We start from the raw sequence: 22,764 nt of genomic DNA, 5'->3' as shown, positions 1-22,764 counted from the left end.
CCAAAACTGTTGTATTCATCTGATGATCACAGAAGAGAATCACTTGCCAAGTACAATTAATATCCAATTAACCTGATTGGTGAACCCAAATCCCTTCTCTTACAGGCTGCTACTATTGGTAATGCCCCCAATTAAAACACAATATTTGGGGCCTTTGCCCTGTTACTTGGCAATTAGCAATACGTCCAGTTACTCTTAGAACAGATAGCTTGTATTTGCTTATTCCAGATGGCAGCATATGAATGGCTGCTTGAAATTCTGCTGAAACAGTGGACTCTTTGATGTGTGGTAATAAGTGACAAACCTTGGGGGTTAATCACTATATAAACATTCTTCCCTTCAATTGACTAGATCCATCAGTGAAAGCAGACTTCATAGTTTTCTGTTGAGTAAACAGTATAAACTCTGGCAGACATCAGCTTGTATTTTACCCTAAAGCCCATGAAGAGACATTTATGTGGACACTACAAGATTATAGTTTTACATCCTTCCTCAAGTCTTTGTTTCTTTTTTCATCCCCCATCCTTTATCTTGTCCATCTCATCTGAGAAGTAGTGTGTTGGAAAGTAAAAGGCCACTATATAGCGTGAATTACAAATAATGTTGGTAAACAGACGATAATCAGAAGGTAATCCCGTGCTTCTGAAACCCAGACCTTCCGTCTGTCCATCTGGCAATAAAAATGGGATTAACCACTGATTACCACTGAAAAAAGGGGACAGTGATGGTGAGATACAATGATAATGCAGAAAGAAGAGAGAAAGCTTAGAAATAAATTATTCTTTCTTTTAATTATTTCTGTTTTTGTTTTTCAATAAAAGCTCAGGGTAAACAGTAAATGGACTTGCACTTATATAGCACTTTTCTAGTCTTAATGACCACTCAAAGCGCCTCACAATACTTGCCACATTCACACATTCACACATCAGACCCATACACTCATACACCAATGGGTCAGCCATCAGGGGCAACGAGGGGTTCAGTATCTTGCCCAAGGGTGTAAAGATGCACCAACTGCAATTTTCTTGGGCAATTCCGATTCCGATTGTTTTTAAGTCTGACCTGCTGATTCTGACTTTCTTTTTAAGAACTATAATTTACAGCTAAACAAACATTTTGTAGATTTTTTAAAATGGAAAATTTAATTGTGTGGTCATAATAAATCTTTGACCATTAACTATCTATCTCTGTCTTGCTCTGAACAAGGGTAAACAAAAATCATGTGACTGCTTTCTGGTGACGAGTTATAAAACTTTTCAGACCACACATCAATGATGTGATGATTATTATTACTGATGGTCAATATTAGCAACGCTGCTGGTGTGGACACACATGCAGCAGCAGTTCAGTGAGGTAGCTGTCTTGCACAGTTGAGGTAAGTGGTGTGGGACCAGTTTTAGCTGCTTTGCCTCTGCTAGCTTCTTGACATTGGACATGTTCAGCGGGGTGATCGTGTTTTAAGTCTCTGATTAAGTTCATTGGTCCAAATATTTTCATGGTTGTTCCTCCCTGGCTCACTTTGGCCTTACAGATGTAACAAATTGCGAGCTTTGTTTCTTCGTCACTCACGGTGAAGAACTTCCATGCAAGTTGTGTGTGTGCGTAACTGACATATAGTAAATTTGACAGGCACAGCATTGGATATCTGAGAGCGATTGGCTAGTCACCAATCATAGCTGATCACGCTGAAAACTGGCCTTTTCCAACTGGCAGCTTATTGATCGCTGTATCTCTAATAGTGTTAATAATATGCATATGATAATATCATGTGAAATTGTTCTTTTCGTACACTTTTGTACATGCTTCAGTTATGGCCACACACTCTCTCTCCAACTCTCTACATTTGTACTTGAGCCTAATTCATTATCTAAAAAAAGAGAGAAAACACACAATGACCAAAGTTAAGGATGTATTATTATTATTGTTATTTTTTAAAATTTTCAGTCGATATCCTGATAATATTGGTATCGTGGATTGTTTTGGCCACAATAATCATGTACTGAAAATCTGATATCGTGACAACCCTAACTAATAAGAACCACGGTTAGATTCTGGTGCCAAGGTTGTTTCTTAGTAATTAGGAAGATAGTAACTATGTAGAGTAAAATATTATTTAACATAGTTGAACATACAGAGCATGACACTGTTGTTTTGCACAGAGAGTTTGGAGCTATTGCTAATTTTTAAACTCTCAACTCATTTTTAAACATTAAACTGTCCGACCACTCACATTTTGTTCTCCTGTTCGGCCATTGTATTGTTATAGCTTGAAACTTTGCAGCATATCTAGTCTGGCACAGATTATGTTACAAACATCATTTGAACATCACACTACTATGCAGCTTGTTGAAGAGACTTCTTACTTTCTGTGTTTGTGGTGTATTACAAAAATGTTATATTGATTTTTGAAAATCATGAATTTATAATGGAGGTCCATGAGAGTGATGCACCAACTCGGTTCAGCTCCACTCAGCTGTCAAGGCTCACTGCTCTGACATACGTGCAGCTACAGAATCTGCTCAAAAGTTAAAATGCTCATGAGACTCTGTGTTCTGGGAAAAAATCTGGAGGAGGAAAGGAATATTTGGGTTTACACTGGGAGAGTTTAAAATATGTGTAACTGTTTATGTTTCCTTTTCTTACGGCATGGCAGAGAAACCTGTGTGACAGGATATCTGAGCCAGCCAAACAATGATAAGCTTTGTTTGTTTGTCAATCCAGTTCTCCAGAAACATTATTTGGATGAAGTGCATTTCAACTGAGGAGTCAGTTTGTCACTTAATTTAGTGTGTTTAAAACCAAATCTCAAAGGACCCTATGTGTGTATATTTTCTTATTTAGAATTATTTTACCAAGAACAAGAAGTTATTTTGATTTTGTGGTGCTGGTCATCTTGGCTTTATATGAAACAATTGCTACCGGCTCAAAAAACCACAAAGAGACTTTTGTTGTATTCCACCATGGTACAACAAAAGTCTGTACAAAACAAAACTGTGCTTTCTGAGGTTTCTCAATCCTCTGCTACATGAAAAAAACATTATGGCTCCAAAATCAGCAGATAAGACAAACTACAGAAAAAGAAATCTAAAAACAAAAGACAAAGACAATTGTGGGTATCACTACTATGTATCTTAATGGTGGTCTAAAATTACTATTATAATTAACATTTATTAATTCATAGATATAGTCCTCCAAACAAGACGACCTGGTCGGCACAGACAGAGATTTTTTTAATCTTTAACTGTTTTATACTAAACTGCCACTTCCTTGTCCTACGCCTTCTACTTTCCCGTTCCCTCAAGGACAGAGTTTAGATAGTTAAGCATTGTGTCTTGTTACACCTTGGGCCAACCTTTAAGAAGCAAATGTCTTATTGGAACAGCCTGTCTGAAGACCTGAGGGCTACACAGAGTGTTCATACTTTTAAAAGCAAACTTAAGGCATACCTTTTTAATTTGGCTTTTAACTAGTTCTTATCTATTCTAGGGAACATTATTTATTATTAATTTTTATCTTTAGTTACTTTTATTATTCAATTTGTCTTATTGCAATGTATATTATTTTATTCTGATGGATTATCTCTTTGTATTTATCTTATTTATTTCCTCCATTTTGCTGCTGTTTCGGGGTTCGTCGTCTATGTAAAGCACTTTTTGCTACATTTCATTGTATGAAAAGTGCTATACAAATAAAGTCTGATTGATTGATTGATTTGAGGATTTGCTGCTGCTCTAGTAATCAACAGCTTTTATGCCAGTTCACATTTTCAGCACAGCTAATCACTATGGATGGATCTGATTGCAGTGTTTGTCACACAGGTCACATGATTAATCAGGAAATGTTTGTGGGTTTATAATTAACAACAAGAACATGAACAAGAGAGAAGGAAACCATGGAAACCTAAACCATTTGCAAAGACTAGAGATGGATTTAACTCTGTTATTTATAACTCCAGAGATAAACACCCTTGGTTCAACTAACTACACTGGCACATTAGCTTAAGTGTCTGAAAATGTCACAAAATGAATGACCTCTGTCTAAAATGGGAAGCATACGTTTTGTTTTTCAATTTATTCCATTGGCTCCTTCACATTCATTTTTCCTAAAAGCTGGGAAGCTGCTTTTTAATTGTATTTGGAGTAACAGGAAGCCAAGACTTAGACTTTCTCTTTTGTACTTGCCTCATGATAGGGGAGGGCCATAGCTACCACTTTTGTAGTGGTGCTGCTGGGCTGCTCAGTTGATGGCTGCAATGTTCTGGTTTTCTAGAGAGGTAGACTTTCCCTGGTTGCAACTGAGTTGTTGTCCTCAAGGGGTTTGACGGTGGATAGCTTTTTATGCTCTGCTACCTTTCAGAAATTAAGAAAAAAACAGTTAATCCTTTTGTGAAAAACACAATTGTTGTTTTTTTTTGCATTTCATGAAGTACATAAATATAAGAGCAACACCACAATGTTGTCTTGCTTTTCACTGTTTGAGGATATGAACACCTCAACCCAGCAACAAATGACATGGGACTTAAAACATAATGAAATAAGGGCATAGTGAAAGTATGGGCTCTTTATGAGGACAACATTTTGATCTTGTTTGATGAGCTGAAAGAGAAAGTATGACATGTTGTGTTGCAACACAAACACTCCAAGTATTTACAACTTAGAAATTGCATTCTGGCACGCCTAAAAAATTCAGTACAACAACCCCCCATGTTCCCATTGGAAATATTTTCTACACAAAATTGTTTCAGCAAAGAGTGGGTTACTTAGTTATACAACATAATGGTGGGAAACCATAAAGACAACTCTGAAATTAATATACTTCATTGGATACAAGACTTACAACAGGAAATATTAGTGGATAAATGGGATACAATATGTTCAAGGATACAAACAAACTATCAACATGTTAGATTTATTATTGGATGATAAGAACATACATCACCCCCATAAAGTTAAATAAATTTGATCTAAAAAATTCCTGATCTTTGCTATTAGTGCAATAATCATTGAGGCACTTACATAACACTGCATACAGGAATGTGAGAAGATCTAAATATTCTAGGGTTCAGTAAGTCGCTATATCTGTACAGTGTTGCCAACTTAGTTTAGTGACATTTCAGCAACTTTTTGTTTCAAAAATAGCACCTAGCAACAAAACCAGTGATGTTTTGTGCAATGAATATAAATATGACCGAAATCACAGCACAGCCGTTGCCTTTAATGTATGTGTTTTGGGATTTTGCCAGACGACGACACTGTAACAAAATCAGGATTTTAGCGGTTCAGAGCAGCAGTTTGGACATGGCTTTGAAGAGGCTGCTGGTTAACATGTAATCATAATGGGCTTCGTTTCAATCCCTATCTCATAACTGTGCCAGTGTCTGACAACAGAGACAGAAAAAAATGTAAATGAGAACAGCTTTATTGGGAATTCATATGTATTAAAATACTGTATGTTTGAGCACTGATAGTAGGAGAGAAGCAACCAGATGTAAATCACTAACACCATCTGACACTAAGCAGAATACAACACGATGAGGTCACAAATACAGGAATTAGCACATGATATTATCTAGCAAAATTCTGTGACTCTTCAAGCAGCCTTTAGCTACTTTCCTTTGAAAGTAGTTGGCATCACTGTATCTGTTAAATTACCACTCCCCCAATATCTCTCCTAAACTGTACTTAGCATATTCAATATACATATACTATCTAAAATTAGAATTTAACAACTGCACCCTTTCTAATACAGAAAGGAAAAGGGTTGGCCTGTGTCTAGTATAACCTAGATGTTTTAAGAAGAATAAAACTATGGTGTAAATAACTAATCTATTGTGAGGAATATGTTATATGCTGCATTATATTTGCATTTTTTTTTTACATAGCACTTCCTTTCACTGTCTTTTCTGTGTCTTTGTCCTTTAACTCTGGCTACTCATTTATTTTTGTATGCCTCAACAACCAGTCAAGTTGCAGGAAATATGGTCACAAGCTCCTGTTCTGTTCACGAGTTACTGTGTTGAATCATGCTCATAAGTGTTTTTATTATGATGTCACTGTGGAGATGACCTTTGACCATTTGAATATAAAATAACATCACATCATCATTTTATCCTATTAGACATTTGTGTTGAATTGTGTAATAATGAGTGTATGATTAGTGAGTAAAGGTCAAAAATGTGTTTTGTGAGGTCACAGTGACTTTGACCTTTGACCACCAAATTCTAATCAGTTCATCCTTGTGTCCAAGTGGACGTTTGGACAAAATTTGAAAAAAAAAAAAAAATTCCTCAAGTGAGATACTGCCTTCATGAAAATGGGAGAGATGTACATACACATATAGGACGGACAACCCTAAAAACAATGTCTTCGGCCACATCTATCACCAGCGTGAAGCCATGAAAACTGCAGCATTACTGTTTCCTGTTTCACCGACCAAACAATTAACTGACAAAATAATCTGCAAATTAATCAGGACTTTTATTTAGAAAGTGTCTGATAAAATAATGGAAACACCTCAATACTCATTCACTGGGAAAATTTTACCTGCAGTCTGTAAAAGCTCTTTGGCAAGCACTGTATTTAAGTTTGTATGATTTATGTTTTATGAACACTAGAGGAAGGGCCAGGAGTCCCTCTTTACATGACATCATCCCACACAGTGCCTGAGTTCAGCCAAATTCCTGAACATGCTATAAGATAAAAATTGATGACCAGAGGAACAAAAGAAAATATGATTTAAAGCCACAAATTCTAAACACACACACACACAAACAAAATAGAATTTCATCTTACTTACTTTTATCTGACTAGGACAAATACTACATATCTTATGTGCTCAGTGGTACAAAGATTTTAAGATGGAAAAAGTACACTGAATTAATTAAGCTTGGTCAGACACATGCTAAGTAAACTAAGAGTTGGGCATTGAGATGATTATGTGTCTCACTGCTTCTCAAACCCCCTAAACTGCGCTAACAACTTAAAAGGCTGATTGCTGAAGTTATAAAGTCAAGAATGATTTAGTGATTGCATGGCCAATATAATTCACACTCAAAATGTAATCAGAGACTGAATTTCACATTTCCTGAACAGCCTGCATGTTTTTCCAGTTTGTAATCCTGAAACCATTGTGAAAGCTCAGTAAATGGTGCATTCATCCAGTCAGGTTTAGGTTTATTTTAATATACAGTATGAGTGAAGCAGAGAACTGTTACTCATCTACCGCACATCCTACTTGAAAATGAAGCAGGTCAAGATAATTCATTCATGGCCACAATGAGTGTAGTGGGTTGGTTTTTCCAAGATAAGAAAGACTGTTGAGGAGTGAGGCAGAGAGACCAGGTCAATTGAAGCTTTAATTTGCCAAACACATTTGTGTCCCTCCAAGGTGAGAGGAAATCTACAGCAGTTGTGCCTGGAATATAGAGTGATTCTGATGAAATGCAGGATCATTTCACACTAAGGAGTCATGAAAGACTATGGTGCACATTCACAGGTAAGCACAGCTTATTATTTACCAAAGCAGGAGACAGAAAATTGTAACCACAAAACTCAAGAAAAAGTATAAGGAATAGATTAAACAGTGCTTTAATCTGCTCTAACATAATGTGCAAATGTTTGCATGTCCACTGAGCAAGCTTACCATCCACATTAGTGACCTACTGTTACTTTCAAGTACTTGTTTTTATCTAACTATATTGGTTTGTGTGATTACAGGTTATGTTGAAAACAAAAAGATCCCTGTTCATGACTAGCACATCGACAGTGTCTTATTTCTCCTCTGTCATGGACGGTTCTGAATGGCATCAGAGGGTAAGCGCTGCAGAAATTAGTCCTGAAACCCGAAAACTAGTTAGCATTTTAGTACTTACAGTTCCCTAGTCCAGAAGTCTATGGGGTTTTTGAATGGGTTCTTGGTAAGATTGACTGAAATAAGGTCTGTGGTTAACACAAGCTCAGGACATTTTCACTTTTTTTTTACAACGTAAAATACATCAGTAAATACCCCAGTCATGATTTCTTTAAGCTTTTATGTCTCTTAAAAAAAGGCCAGTTGCTAATAAGTAGCTAAATGAGACCATAGAGGTTTTCAGGGACGTACCGTGTTGTAAACGTCATCATGCTTAACAGGAAAACCAATCTACTGACCAGTCGGCTTTGACAGACTCGTGCTTATACTCCGTTACTAACTTTGTGAGAAGAAAGCTTTAGCATCAGTCAGTGTTTTAGCATGAAATCATGTGTGAAGCCATCAAGAGAAATTGTTATTTTACAATCAGTCAGCTGGAGAAAGTGTTTGAAGCTAACTCATGATGTTAACATTAGCGTCTTTGGTACAGATGAATAGATTAGTGGATTAGTCAGAAAAATAATGACTAACTATTTTGATAATGAATTCATTAAGTCATTTTTGAGGCAATAATGCTAAACAATCGATGGTTGACCTTCTTCAGTGTGACACTTTGCTGCTTTCTCTTACATACTTACTTTGGGTTTTGGACTGTGTTTGACTACTATTAACTATTGGGAAATCCTGAACATTTTTAATTTTTCAAGTTTTACAGATCAAACAGGCAACTGTTTATTTGATAATATTATAACAGGATTAGTCTATAATGAAGTTATACTTGCAAGCTGGAAATGGGAATCTTGAATATATCCACCCGTCTGAAATCAACAGTTTCAATAATACAGAAGTGGCAGATATGCTAGAATGATCATTGTAAACCACAATGGAAGTTTGCTTGAAATGTGTAGTAACAGTGACTAAAGGAGGCAGGATTTAGAAAAGGGTCAGTAACACATCTACTGGCAAATCCACAAACCTGTTGAAATTTGTGGAGTGGTTTCCGGTGACATGACTGGGGAAGTGCAAGAGGTTGATTCATTTGATGTGACAGTAACAAGAACATGTTGAAATCAAGATTGACTTTAAATTTTGTAATGCTGGGTTTAGCACAAATGGGTGACATTATAAAACCTGGAAAAATGACACATACAGAAAAACATAACTCGTAACTCTTCTAGTGGCTGCAAGTCTTTGAAAAGCAATGATGGGGGTGAAGGTAGTTTCAGGGCTGTCATTACCTAAAACACATCAAAATCAAAATACACATGTTTTCATTTATTGCCTTACAACAAAAGTCTGTGGGTTTAAACGCGATGTGCCGACTGGGGTCTTAACATGTGGATTGCATGTGCACCCACAATCCAAAGACGTGCACACCAGATGAAAAGGGAACTCTAAATCTTATGGATGAATATGACTGTGTTTATCTGTCCAAATGTGTGTTAGCCTTGATGTACAGTCAACATGCTTATCTTTAAGTGTGTACTGCGATAGGCTCCAGCAGCTCAACCCTGAACAGAATAAGAAGTAGAGCTGAGGGAGGGATGAGTGAACAGTACCCTTTATCCACATGGAACAAGCTATGAACATAAACCCTCCCCTTCCTGAGAACAGTTAAGTAACTTTGGATATGTATGCCAGTGAATACTGTTTTTGCACATGGTTCACTGAGACAGGGAACAGGACAAGGGTAATTATCAACGTAACAAACATGCAGTGACAAGCTCTTGCACAGTCTGCCCTCATGAAATTGTCTTTTAAGTTTTAAAGGTGTGTTTTTCAATAAAAAGGAGGCAGGAAATGGTCAGGGCATTACAGTGTGTTCTTGTTGAGTTGCCTCTGTGCCACTGGCAGTTAATGTGCTTTTTATTCCCTAATTTATTCACATGGCTCAGAAGTGGTTTCCCTCTTTGAATTGAAATGAAAAGAAACTGGCAGAAAATTTTAATACATTACTTAAATATAACCAACACTGAAAAAAAACACTAGATTACAGGATATATTCATATGCCACCAACATGCTACAAAGCCTGCAGTATGTAGTAAAAATAATTTAGAGAGTTGTGCCCTCTGGTGGGTATTAAGAGGAATTTGCACACTGGACACTGAATATTGTAAAAACAATAATGTTTTTTTTTTTCTAGCAGAGATAAAGTTTTTAGAGTTTATAGAGTCATTGAAAATTTGGGGAAAAGGTGTGTACAATGATGCACATGAAATCTACAAACCCTGAACGTTTCTCGTATCTGAATATTTCTCTCACTGGCTGGATTAAAGGAGAGGTGGAACAAACTTAAAGCACATGATACTGCCAGCAACATGGTTTTAGCAATCTTGAAGCTTCTTAATGGCAAAAAAGGGAAATTATTATTATTTATTATTATCATTTGTACAGTTAATTTTACTATTGTCTACTGAGTTCATTTCCTCTGTATTTTGGTTTTAGTATTGCATATATATTTACACTGAGAGCTACTACCCACCAAACAGTTTGTATGTGCAAAAACATGTAGCATGAAAAGAGACTTAACTCCAGAAAAGGTTGGAAGACACAGGGCTCGTCCGGGATTTGAACCCGGGACCTCTCGCACCCTAAGCGAGAATCATACCCCTAGACCAACGAGCCACGTGGTGTGGGGCCCAGATTTGCATACAAATAGGTAAGGTTATCGATAACATTTAACCTAATAATCGATCCCACAGACGTACTTTTGAGGACATATTAATTATGTGAGGAAACGTTGTCCGTCTTACATTTACGGTACATTTCCGTTTCCATGTTACTCCTCTGGCTGCGGGCTGCATTGGAAACAGAGGACTCACCAAAAACGGTCACTTTAAAACCAAATACAGACATGAACATGAATGAATACCTGACAACAGTATTGTTAAGTGGTTAAGTTAAGTTAAGTTGTTATTTACCTCTGCCGTCGGTTAGCCAACAATGCGGCTGTTGTCACGGTGAGTGAAGTGTTTCCGGTGACCGCGGAATCTCTCTGGAAAACCAACTAAATTAGTGTTTTGTGGCGAAGCTTAACAAACCTTTACTTACCGAAAATATTAATCGCTTTGATCAATACGATTTGTAATTGATATATTCTTGTTACGTCGTCGAACAGCCGCCAGAGGTCGACATACGTTAGCATGAGGAAGCTAACGGCTGGAGCAGAGGTTACAAACATGACAAGAGCTCTCACTCCCCGCTTCTTCCGTCTTCGTTTAACTCTGGGTTTTTCCTGTTTAGATAATTTCTTCTTTTTTTTTCCGGAGGCTTTGTGTGTCTTTATTCCCCCCTGTAATTGGCTTGATTTGCTGTTGACTGAATAATCAAATAAACTGTAGCTGGTCAAGTTACTGCCTGCTTCATATAGGCTACTGCCATTATAATCTCTGATGATGGTGTTTATTATGAAAAATCTTAATCTAAAAAGATAATATTTGAAGAGGAGCTATAATGTAAGTTTGAGTGTATAAGTGTAGGTTGTATTCGTGTGAGAATATTTATTTCTTAAATCTAATAAAGCAGCATACAATTGAAAACACAAGGCAAGTAGGTACCCCCAAAACTGTACTGCTACCATTGTATACCATAAGTATTTTCTATAATAATCAGTTCATCATTTAGTATATAAAATGAAAAAAAAAGCATGCATTTTTCATATTCCATCTAGGATTAAATGTCATATCACAAATATGATTGAAAAAGGATAACACCATAAAACAGGATAAAGCAGGCATTGGGTATATGAGTCAATACCCTATCAGAACAGTGTTTCTAATTAGTTAAATACACACTATGGAGGGAAACACACAACAGCCATTAAGGATTAAACACAGGGATTGTTGAGACTGGTCACTTTCATTTGACCAGTCTGTTATCAAATCCCTTAAACTCACATTATATTGTAGGTTTTATAGATCTGTTGATGCAAATTAAACACTATGCCGGCAGTAGGGCAGCTTTACATGATTGCAAACAGGGGTTCCCCTAATGACTGCTGACCCTGTGGGAAGCCTGATGACTGTGAAGCACGGTGGCTGGAGAAGCAGGTCACTGACGTCATGTTTATTGATGCCTCATAGCAGTAATGCATTTCTATTCTCTTACATAAATTCTGCTCTAGTTGGCTATCCTGCCAAACGATTACTGACAAAATCTATTGTCACTGGCAACACAAAGAACAACAGACTAAAAATATTGTAAACAGCTAGATTAATTGATTTTAACTTTGAAATTGTTGTGGATGAAGAAATGAGGATAGTTCTCTGAAACCACGATAGAAGAGTGCATGCAGAGTATTAGTTTTGAAGCCTGGTGTGTGAACCATCTATTTAAATTGAGTGATTCATCCCCCAAATAGACAATTATTGATTTAAGTAGTGGAACCTGTGACAGTTTCCAATCTTACAGCCAGCACACTTACCTTGTGTGTGTGTGCATGCATTTGTGTTTGTATAAAGGTGTGACAAAGAGTGTGTCAGCATTACTATATTTTTGAATATACAAAAACTGTTTTTCAGTGATGCAAAGAATACATATTTTTATTGTCAACAGGCTGCATCAGACTCAATAAATTAAAAGTTCAAAATGAAAGCAAGTTGAAGACATTAAAGTAAAATTCAAACACTGCAGAACAGCTGTTTTTGACAATTTACTGGCAAGGGACAATGTATGTATGAACAACAGCTACCAAAAACATATCAAAATCATGACTAATTCAGGGGTTACTATGTAACTAAGTATTTTGAACAATGAGCCTTGAGACCCATTGGGCTTAGTTGCTGGGTGACAGGACGTGTTTTTTCCATGTCTGTCGATGTCTCAAACACAGAAATATGGAGGAACTATGGAGGATGAAGCCCCCCCAGAGACTCTCCATCGATGTGTTTGTGTGTCTAGCAGATGGCAGCCTCAATTCAGACATCCAAAGCAGGAGGGGTTGGCACATATTTCACAAGGGTCGGAAGGTGTGATGATATACACTGGAAAGTGCAAGAAAAAAAAAACACAATATAATATTCATGTGACCCAAAATATGTCTTTGTGCCACCCAAGGCCCACCTTTCCAGTGACATGAAATACTCGTCTTACTGTCGGTGGGATTAAAAAGGGTGTCATCTGTCTCTAATGAGCTTTAATGGTCCTGAAAGACTATTTGCACGGCTTTTCATAGGCCTCTTGCCTGGCATTATCATTGCAGAGGCACTTTATGGGGCAGCTGTTACAAGCTGTGCATAATACAATGTGTAAACAGAGAAATCCAGGAATCCATTTGAGTGAACTAACTGAAGTCTGTTGTTAGTGTCTTTAATCTCAAGCTCTCGAGAGAGTATGTGTCTGAATAATAAAAATATTGAGTAAACAGTGTCCCTAAGAGCCTGTGTGTGATTGTTTCCTATATGAATTTGCCAAAAGCCAAATATTGACACTGATGCTCCCTTAACAGGGAGTTTAGCAGCTGTGGCTTGGGTCTAACCAGCTGCTGCACTTGATGCTTGTCAGCCTCTTGGAAATTTTTGGTGATATTTTTTATCTTATTATTGTCAACAGATGTCATTAAAAGACTGCAACCAACAAGTAATTGGCCTAAGTGTTGTTGGTGTAGCCAAATCCTGATACAGCTTGTACTTCTCTGTGCCATAGAGCTCCATTGTTTTCCATCCAAAAACTATATATGAACTGGCCAACATATACCCTCATTATAATTTATCTGAAATTAATCACACATACACTGCCTTTATTAATTATTTATCTGTGACAGAACAACAAACTGTTTGGGTTTACTACAGAGCCCAGCTGTTACATTTCCACTGGGAATAAAAGGGCTAATGGCTGAGTGTCATAGATGGGATACTGTAGGAAAGAAGGAAACATACTGAAAGATGGACTAAACTTGTTATTGGCTTATTGTGATTAAATACCAAATATCGCACGAGCACAACTTCTTATCCATGCAATGCCCTATACAGTGTGTTGTTTAGAGGTCAACAGTGTTTACACATTTATATGTATATCAGAAAACATTAAAAGGAAACTTGAGAGGAACACAAGGTAGTAATATGACACCATAGTGGGTTTGTACCGACATAAACCTGTCGCAATAACATTTTCATATTTGTTGTTTCTGTACTTGTCTTACCTAGTGTGGAGAAAACAATGCCTGCTCCCCTCCCTTGGCAAACTGGCCGAAAGACCTGCGGCAGGAGAGGGTTGGCGCAAACGGCTGTGACACTTGTCTCAGGGAGGTGAGGGCCATCGTTGTCATCGACGTCCATCAGCTCCTTCAGCTGCTTCACCGCCTCCAGGGGGAAGCTCCTGTCTCCAACCTGGAAGGGAGGAAGCACAATGACCTTTGAGACATAAGGAAAATCTACAGTACGGCTCAAACGTTTCAAGTGCAAGTGCTTTAATTTGAGTAAGACAGTGTGCTGTACATGTCTTCTAATGGGAATGAGTTGCAGAGGCTGGAATTAGCTGAATGAATACTTGAACTTGAATTAGAAGAGAGGAGTGGATAGCTACTCGTGGCTTTGCAGGCCTGGAGAGTGAGCGTGACTACACTTAATGTTACACGAGGTGAAACATAGCCATCACAAATGGGAACACAACATCTGGATCTTAAAAAAAAAAAAAAAGAACCTTTGGTGTCAGCTACTATTTCTGAGTTGTATTTAGACAATAAATAACAGAGCAGAGACAGCCTGAAAAGAAAGAAACCAAACACACAGATTGATAAGATAAAGAAAGTCAACAGGGTTTCTGAGAGCAGGGGAAACTCACCTTAACCTGAACACCCAGAGCTCCACTGCACACACACAGCACCAAAACAACGACAACACTGAGCGATCTCATTTTCAGGTGAAGCAAAATGTCTGTCGGCTTAGAGGAGTGTTTCTTCTGTGATCGCTACGTATCTGTGCCACCTCTTATAAGGTGTCTGGACAGATAAGTGAGTGATTTATTAACGAGATAGCTGGCAGGTTGAGGAGTGTAAAGGTGGGCGGGAAAACCGAGTGGTCAAAGATAACCAGAGGCTGCTGTACTGTGAGTGCTTTGGATCCTCTTTTTTTAGTTTATAACCACTATCCTTTAAATTTGTTTATAACCTCCACCTCTGTTGTTTTCTCCGTCAGCGCGACATTCAATTGTTGACTTTGGGTTTAATACTAACGCACCCGACCCCTCAGTGCCACCTAATAAATCTAATTTCTTGTCTTTCTCCCACAGATATTCGTCACAGAGCTGTCTGATAAAGAAAAGGCTATATACCTACATACTGTATAGGTCACTTGTTTGAATAGTTGTGATATTTACAAATGATGACATTTTCCAGACACAAATGGCATTTTTTTTTTGTTTGCTTAAAAGAAAAAGAAAAGTTCCAATAAGCTTAAAATGCTGGAAAATATTTGGGTTATCACTTGAATTACTGCCTTATTTCAAAATACACAGGTGAATTTTGGAAAAGTAACAAGTTAGACACATAACTTGACTTTGGTCTGAAGGGCAGATGTTTCCCAAGATTTACTACTTAGAAAAGGGTGTGGCATCTGTGATGCCATAACGAGCCACAGTCAGCAGCTCCTCCATCAACAATGAATTGTGGTCTGACTGTGTGAACTCAAAGACTTTGTTTCAGAAGTCACATCAGTCACAAAATTGACCTGTTTTGTCAGGTTTTTCTCCTGCTGACTTAAAAAAGAGGAAATGAAGGCTTCAACTTTCTTGCTTACAACTTTGAAACAGACATTGTTCATATTGCGGGCCAAAGTGGTGAGAGACAGGAGGTAGATGGGACTGTTTCAGACTGAGGGGGAATAGTGGTGCTGCAGCACTGGACAGTATAAGAGAAACAAAGCATGCAATTTGTGACATATGTGACCTTTAACGTAAAATAATAATGGAAACTCTAGACTACTACATATTAAATGGAGACTCTTTGCTGTTTAAAATCATGTTTGTCAGTGTATTGTGAAAAATAGATGGATAAAATAAGTAAAAATAATGGTATATTTTGTAGCAATGTAATCTGCAAAAGACACCGACATACACAGACACAGACATGAAATAACTGTTAATGAAAAACTATACAGTCACTAGATAAGCATTGTCTGGAAAATCAATGAATACTGTAGAAGTTTTTTATTGATTTTCATGAGTTTTCACTGAATATACATTATATAACTCAGCATGAGGGTCCTGGTGGACATAATAATAGCAAAGCTTGAAGTTCAGGTACAAATTGTAAAGTGATTTTGTCTCAGGGAAAACACTCCTATAATATAATCTGTTGAGTATGCTCTCATGTTTTGTTGTATTCATTTATTTGTTCAGCTATATAAATAAAAAGATGAAGCCTATAGATGCTATAGTTATTAGGTTAATAGGAGATACCACATTGTCCCTAAATTTATAGTTCTGGTCAAAAGTTTGGACATACCTTCTAATTCTAATCTTTTTCTTTGTTTCTATTATTGATTGTGGAGGCCAGGTCATCTGAGGCAACTCTCCATCGCTCTCTTTCTTGGTGAAATAGCCTGTGCATAGCCTGGAGGTGTATTTTGGGCCATTGTGCTGTTGAAAAACAAATGATGGTCCCACTAAGTGCAAACCAGATGGGATACTGTGGTGACCATGCTGTTCAAGAACACCTTGAATTCTACACAAATTTCAACAGTCAAAAAATATCAACCCATGAAGTTGGTTAAGATATTGCCAACCTGTCATCAAGTCAAACAGTGGCTACTTTCCAAGAATCTCAAATATGAAACCAAGCTACACCAAAATACACAGATCAGCCACAACATTAAATCTGTAACTGATTGGGTCACAAGAACCAGTGGTGAATGTAACATGGATAACGAATTACAAGTGTTAATGACCTTCTTGTTTATGCTAGCAGCTGCTGTGCAGTTAAATTCTGCATTTCATCTACTGTCTTTGCTGTTCCTCGTTTGTAGTGTTTGGTGCAACTGCAACAACTGCAGAGTTGACAATCTGCTGCTCGTTAAAACCGGCACATGTATGCCCAGTGTGTTCGTGAATGGTGGTAACTGTCTTCTGGTGAGTTAGTATTATTTCTGATACGTAGCTAAAACACTCATCTGGGCAGAGATAGGTTTAAATTTCCATTTTAAAATGAAAATGCATCAGTGTGGACGTAGCCTGAGGCTGCAGTGGGTGTAGCCTGATTATTAGATTTTCCATTGACCCAACCTTCCTTGTGTCAACAGTCTAGGCCAATGGTGGTAGTTTAAAGGTGTGAGAAATGTTTTCATGGCATACTTTGAGAGTCTCAATCCCAATCAGTCATCATTCCAAAGCCTGTCTGAGTATTGCTGCTGACCATCATCCCTTTATGGTCAGAATTTACTCATCTTCTAATGGCTGATTCCAGCAGGATAGTTCACCACGTCACAAAGCAAAAGTTGTCTCTAACTGGTTTTATGAACATGACAGTGACCTCAGTGAACTTCAGTGGCCTCTCCAGTCCCCAGATCTGAATCCAGTAGACCATCTTTGAGATGTGGTAGACCAGGAGATTGGCAGCATGAATGTGCAGCTGACAAATGTGATCCAGTCATGTCAACATGGACCAGAACATGTTTTCAACATCTTGTGGAATCAATGACATCAAGAACTGAGGTTGCTTTGAGAGCAAAGGGAGGAACTACTCAGTATTAGTATAGTATTCCTAATATAATGAGTGGTCAGTGCATAATTGACTTTGTTTTAATGGGAAGTGTGTGGAGTTTAGTTCGAACCTCACTCATGCTTGGAGATAAATATATATAATATAATATATTCATTATAACTTTTATCACCCTACATGTCTCAATCCGATTAGTTTCAAATCATTACCAGGATATAAATCTAATGGATATCTCTTGATTATCCCTAAAACTACCCACATTTAAACATACTCTAATTTGCTCATTCTACAAATCAGCCAGTCAACTCTGTGTATAAACGAAGACTGTCGCTGCTTCCTTAAGAGAAAGAAAAAACTTTTTTTTTTCCCTACAGCAAGAAACAAAAAAAAATGCCTTGTTACTATTGCTGTACATATAGGAAATACTGTGAAGCTTGTACTGTGTACATTCATATCTGTATGACTTCAGACAAACAGTACACACACATTATTACATTAATTATTAGGCATCAAGACTGTGAGTATATTGCACATGTCAGAGTCGATATGCAGAGTCCACTGGGGCCGTGGACTGACTGTATATATCTGTATAATGAGCTAATTTAGCTGAGTCAGGTAAGATGCATAAAATAAACTATTCACAATGTCAAACATGGGCATATTTTTGAGGCTGAAATGAAGCCAAAGTAGGCTTGAGCAAATGATGTAAGTTGTTTTAATAATAAAAGGGCAACAGCTTGTGCAGCAGCTTGAAAATAGACACCACTGATTACTTAGTAGCTCCAGCTACTCCTGTAGATACAGCCAGTGGTCACCAGACGGGACCATAGGTGTGGATGAACAAGTGCATACAAGGTCCATAAACCTTCCCTGGACGAGGGAGGAGATGTGGACACGTGTAATTGAGTATTTCTATGTGTAGTTTCTTTGCACTGTTTAAAGCCGCACTGTGAAGAATTTGAAAATTTCAGTTCATCGTATGGTAAAAGACACTGTGGTGGAAGCAGTGCAGCTCCATGGAGCGTCTCATTGACTTTGAGCTTGCTGTTATAGATTTGTGAACATTTGCTGTATTTATATTTATCTTTCTTATCAAACCCTCTAAAGAGCTGTTCCTGTCAAACAAGCTCTGATAAACCCCTGATATGCTGCCTGCCTGGCACCAAACCACAGAGAGACAAAGTTAGTGACCACCTCATGAAGAATGTTTGGCATCTAACATTTAAAGATGCAAACAGTTTTCTCGGGAAGAGAACAAAACAGAGCTAAAAGGCTCCAAATGAATGCTAATGCTGCGTTATGGCTGCTTAATGTGTAAATAGGCAAGTGTTTGTGAACATACTAAACCTATTAATGTAACAAAACACTGTATTTAGTGACAGCCTTGTACCTTTCGGTTTGTTTTGATCTTTTTCTGCCCCCTAGTGGCCAAAAATCAATTTGGCAGCTTTAAGTATAATGGAACTCCCACAGTGGTACTGCTTTTTTAACTACAAGTTAAAAGACTTTTCACAACTGAGGATGATCTAGAAATAGTAATAGATACAGTACAGAAAGAGGACAATGTACTCAAAATGTATCAGCAAAGGCTTTTTATTCAAAACAATGTTAATATAAAAGAAAAATGAAACAAGAAAACTGTCCTTTAAATACGTATACAAAGCTTGGTAAGATTGTAACAAACAATGTCATTCCAAAAATAAAATGTATGAGAAAGAACTTTCATCAGAAAAATGAAGTAGTAAATATGCTACCAAGTAACAGTTTGCAAAAGAAAAAAACAAAAAAATTTATTTTTATGCCCAGTGGGCCGTAGTCAGGACCTGGTATTCAGGAAACATAAAGGCATTGTCTCATCATTGTAGGCAAGATTATGAGAAAATCCCTGAAATTGTTTCGAAGTGGAGAAAAAAAATCACGAGTCTTAAGCTTGGCAAGATGCTTCTGGCTTGCTGGGTTTGTTTAGCAGCCAGTGCAGGCAGCAAAGGCGCAGATCTCGCAGACGTCCAGGGGAACCACAGCTGAAATAAAGACAAAGAATTAGCCACTGACATTAACACTGTCAAATCACCTGCACTATAATAATGATGGTCTCTTGAAGTTCAATCACAAAGAAGGCCTCTTCAATTTGTAATGATCTCACCTAATCTGGTGAGAGATGCTGATGCTCCCCTCTGCCTGCAGAGCGGCAGGAACTCCTGTGGGAGCATGGGGTCAGCGCAGAGGGACACGGTGCTCGCCCTGAATCGTGGGTTCTGCAGTCCTGTTGCATACCTGCTCTCCGTCAGCTCCTGGAGCCTCTTCACAGCCTCCAGGGAGAAAGACAATCCATTTTCCTGGAGAGAGAGGAAGATGTTTGTATTGAAGAAGTGAAACCTGACTAAAGCCCAGTTTTCTAATGTAGCATTAGTTCAAATAATGAGACAATCCAAAAGTACGTGGCTTAGGCTTGCATAGTTTGTAGTACAGAATGCAGGTCATTGTCCAGCCCAGCAGTCTCATCATGAAGACATCAGTCCACAGAAATGCTAAGTGAGGCACTTACTTCAACTTGCACGGCCTCTGAGGTCCAGCCGAGAGCCAGGACCAGGAGAGTGATGGTGGCGAGTGTGGCCTTCATGGTGACAGTTGACAGTGGTTTGCCTTGTAGCTTTGTCTTTATCTCTTGCTGTGGATGCGCTCAGCAGGTGCTCAGCTCAGTGTCTGCTTTTCCCTCCGTCCACAAGCCTCCTTTTAAACAGTTCTGCCCTGCAGCCCAGCAGTCATGTGACCAGACATGCTTTTCTCACAGGTTAATGAGTAGCAATGGGTTTTACAGCATTGTAAAGGGGGAATTCATAAATCCTACTTGGACCTCATCACCTGTCTGATTATTTTTATGGATCCCTGGCTCACTTGTCTGCTCTGTTTTTCAGGATCGACCCCACCTCTGTTGAGTTAGGGAGTTACCATGTGCTCTATTAATGACGATTAAGCCACACTGGCCCATTGTTAGAAAGCTCTGTTACTCACACCTATGCAAATGACTGAACTTTGTTGTATATGTTGAAATATGATTGGATCCAGACCTGGATTAAACCATATTTAGTAGAAGTCATATGTTTATTTTATACATATATTGTTTTGTTTAAGCTTCACAACATTATACGGCATACTGATAATTACAGAGAAAAAAAGATCAATAAAATTATTAAATTCAATTTCAAATGCTTCCTTGTCTCATCCTTAACTTTCTTATCATCCATCAACACAAACATCCATTTGCACCAAACAAGTCAACAAAAACCATTAACTTTATATGCAAACATTATTCTGTCCCATGTGAGATGCCTGCAGTGCTCTCATTAGCCTGTGGTGTGGAATAATCAGATGGTATTTACTTTATACTGCAGCAAGACTCCTACTTTCTGCTTCTACATAAAACATTACGTTTATTTTATTTATTAAGCCCTTAAGTCCCGTGAGACCTGAATTAATTATTGGAAATATATGTAAGATATGTGTATACTTCCTAAAAGGCTTCAGACCAGCTAGACACTGGGTTTAGGGAACAGCTGTACAGGCTTTTGGTAAGCAGGTGAACGGTGAATGAAGAAGATCAGAAACAACATGAACATCCCTAGAAGCATTTACCTAAACGCTAAAGAGTTGTGCTTTTGGTAGACTGAGGTTTGGTGACAAGGTCGACAGCACTTCAGCACAGACAGACACATCGGCAGCCGCAGTGATCAAACCTTTCAGTGATGACACAACTATCTAATCGCTACGTCAACATTTCAAGGACAGGCGGAGGCAGTGATGAAAATCAATTAATTTCGCCTGTGGGTGGCACCACATGGACACCATTGTGCAAAGGTGTGACAAGCCAGTGACACATCTGTGAGGTTTTTAATGAGCTCATTAAATACAATTCTTTATGCAGAGCATGACGGATCTGTCAATCTAACATACTCAGGGTGCACAGTGGATCTCATCACTGTTGGCGTCATCCAACTGTAATTTCTGTCAGATATAAATCGCAACTGAAACAGAAAAATATAATTGCCTATTATTTCATTAGCAATGTCTGAAGTTGGGATTTCTGAGGTGGTCTTCGCAGATTAAGGGTAAAGATGGTGTTATTTCATTGGTTTTTAAACATCAACAGCTCCCCGAGGAAACCTAATTTTTTATTTTTTCAAACCTGTTTGAATCTTAAAACCTATTTTTATGATCTCATGGGTGTTTTTTTTCCTTCCCAGGATGAGAACATCTTTGACTTGACGAAAACAAGGTTCAAATCCACACACAGAGGAGCAATGTGTGTTGATCTGTTGCTGAACACATTCTGTGGAAATACTGGATTTGAACATTCGTGTTTCCGTCGAGGGCGGACAGAAAACACCTGTGACATCATGAAAGCAGCTTTGACAACGCAAAGCACTGGTGATAAAAGGATGAAAAATAATGTTTCTGTTTTTGGATGATAGACTGTGGCAACACAGCCGATACTTGTTAAACAGGATAAAGTCATTGTTGAATTGAGCCTCTTCAGTGGATTTTGTTTATGATAATTCATCCAGCATGCATGGCAACTGTCGTGGGTCCCTCAACCCTCCGGGCCCTCACATTCCAGGTTCATTTTGTTGTAATTTATGCTTGGTTATTTAATTAATTACTCATTTGTTTTGTTAACAATTTATCAACTGCCACGAGGGACCAGTATACTCCATCTGAACTACGTGTTTTTAATTAGAGGAGTCAGGGTCTGAATCCAAACCTCCAACATTCATGCACAGATGAGGCCCACTCTTATAAAGGGACCCTGAATAAAAAATATTTTTAAGCCCATTATTGTTCAGTATAGTGTGTATTTGCTCTGGGAGCACTGGTTTCTACCCACGGTCTAAAGACAAGGATACTGGGTGTGTGAATCGCTGTCTGTTTGAACGTGTCTCTCACCCACATGCATGATAGGATAGGCTCCTGCCCCCAGTGATCCAGCACAGGATAAGCTGTTATAGATAATGTATTGATAAATAATAATGAAATAATGTCAGAGTTACCATTGAATTATGAGTCATCATTTATTACACTGTCTGCATCATTCAGTCCATGCAGACAGGCGGGAGCAGTATATGAGGCTGCGATTGTGTTGTTAATCAATACTCTTCATTTCAGACAGGTAGGGGGTTTTATAATCTGGCCGACGGGCTGCTACGAGAGCAGGGAGGCTGGTTGGTGGAAACGTGTGGGTGGTACAGTGTGACGCACAGCAGGAAAA

At 38.2% G+C, this 22,764-nt stretch overlaps 2 protein-coding genes and 1 non-coding gene across 3 annotated transcripts; all 3 read right to left on the bottom strand.

The window, feature by feature from the left end:
• Positions 1 to 10,402: 10,402 nt before the first annotated feature.
• trnap-agg (transfer RNA proline (anticodon AGG)) lies at positions 10,403 to 10,474 on the bottom strand. The gene has a single exon. It is a non-coding gene; the product is annotated as a tRNA-Pro (tRNA).
• A 1,898-nt stretch (positions 10,475 to 12,372) lies between these two features.
• Positions 12,373 to 14,785, bottom strand: LOC139631291 (guanylin-like). Its single transcript, XM_071495414.1, has 3 exons — positions 14,630 to 14,785; positions 13,989 to 14,175; positions 12,373 to 12,831 (listed from the first exon to the last, which is right to left on the bottom strand). Exons 1-3 carry the CDS (start codon positions 14,699 to 14,701, stop codon positions 12,761 to 12,763), a joined length of 330 nt encoding a protein of 109 aa, XP_071351515.1. The 5' UTR covers positions 14,702 to 14,785; the 3' UTR covers positions 12,373 to 12,760.
• A 4,293-nt stretch (positions 14,786 to 19,078) lies between these two features.
• On the bottom strand, positions 19,079 to 20,222 carry LOC139630663 (guanylin). The gene is made up of 3 exons (XM_071494299.1): positions 20,047 to 20,222; positions 19,645 to 19,837; positions 19,079 to 19,522 (listed from the first exon to the last, which is right to left on the bottom strand). Exons 1-3 carry the CDS (start codon positions 20,119 to 20,121, stop codon positions 19,464 to 19,466), a joined length of 327 nt encoding a protein of 108 aa, XP_071350400.1. The 5' UTR covers positions 20,122 to 20,222; the 3' UTR covers positions 19,079 to 19,463.
• Positions 20,223 to 22,764: the final 2,542 nt, after the last annotated feature.

The sequence above is a fragment of the Trachinotus anak genome, unplaced genomic scaffold (genome assembly GCF_046630095.1).
Source record: "Trachinotus anak isolate AG129_WGS33_773 ecotype Australia unplaced genomic scaffold, CSIRO_AGI_Tana_v1 ptg000013l, whole genome shotgun sequence".
Taxonomy (NCBI): domain Eukaryota; kingdom Metazoa; phylum Chordata; class Actinopteri; order Carangiformes; family Carangidae; genus Trachinotus; species Trachinotus anak.
This window is presented reverse-complemented; position numbering and strand designations above follow the sequence as displayed.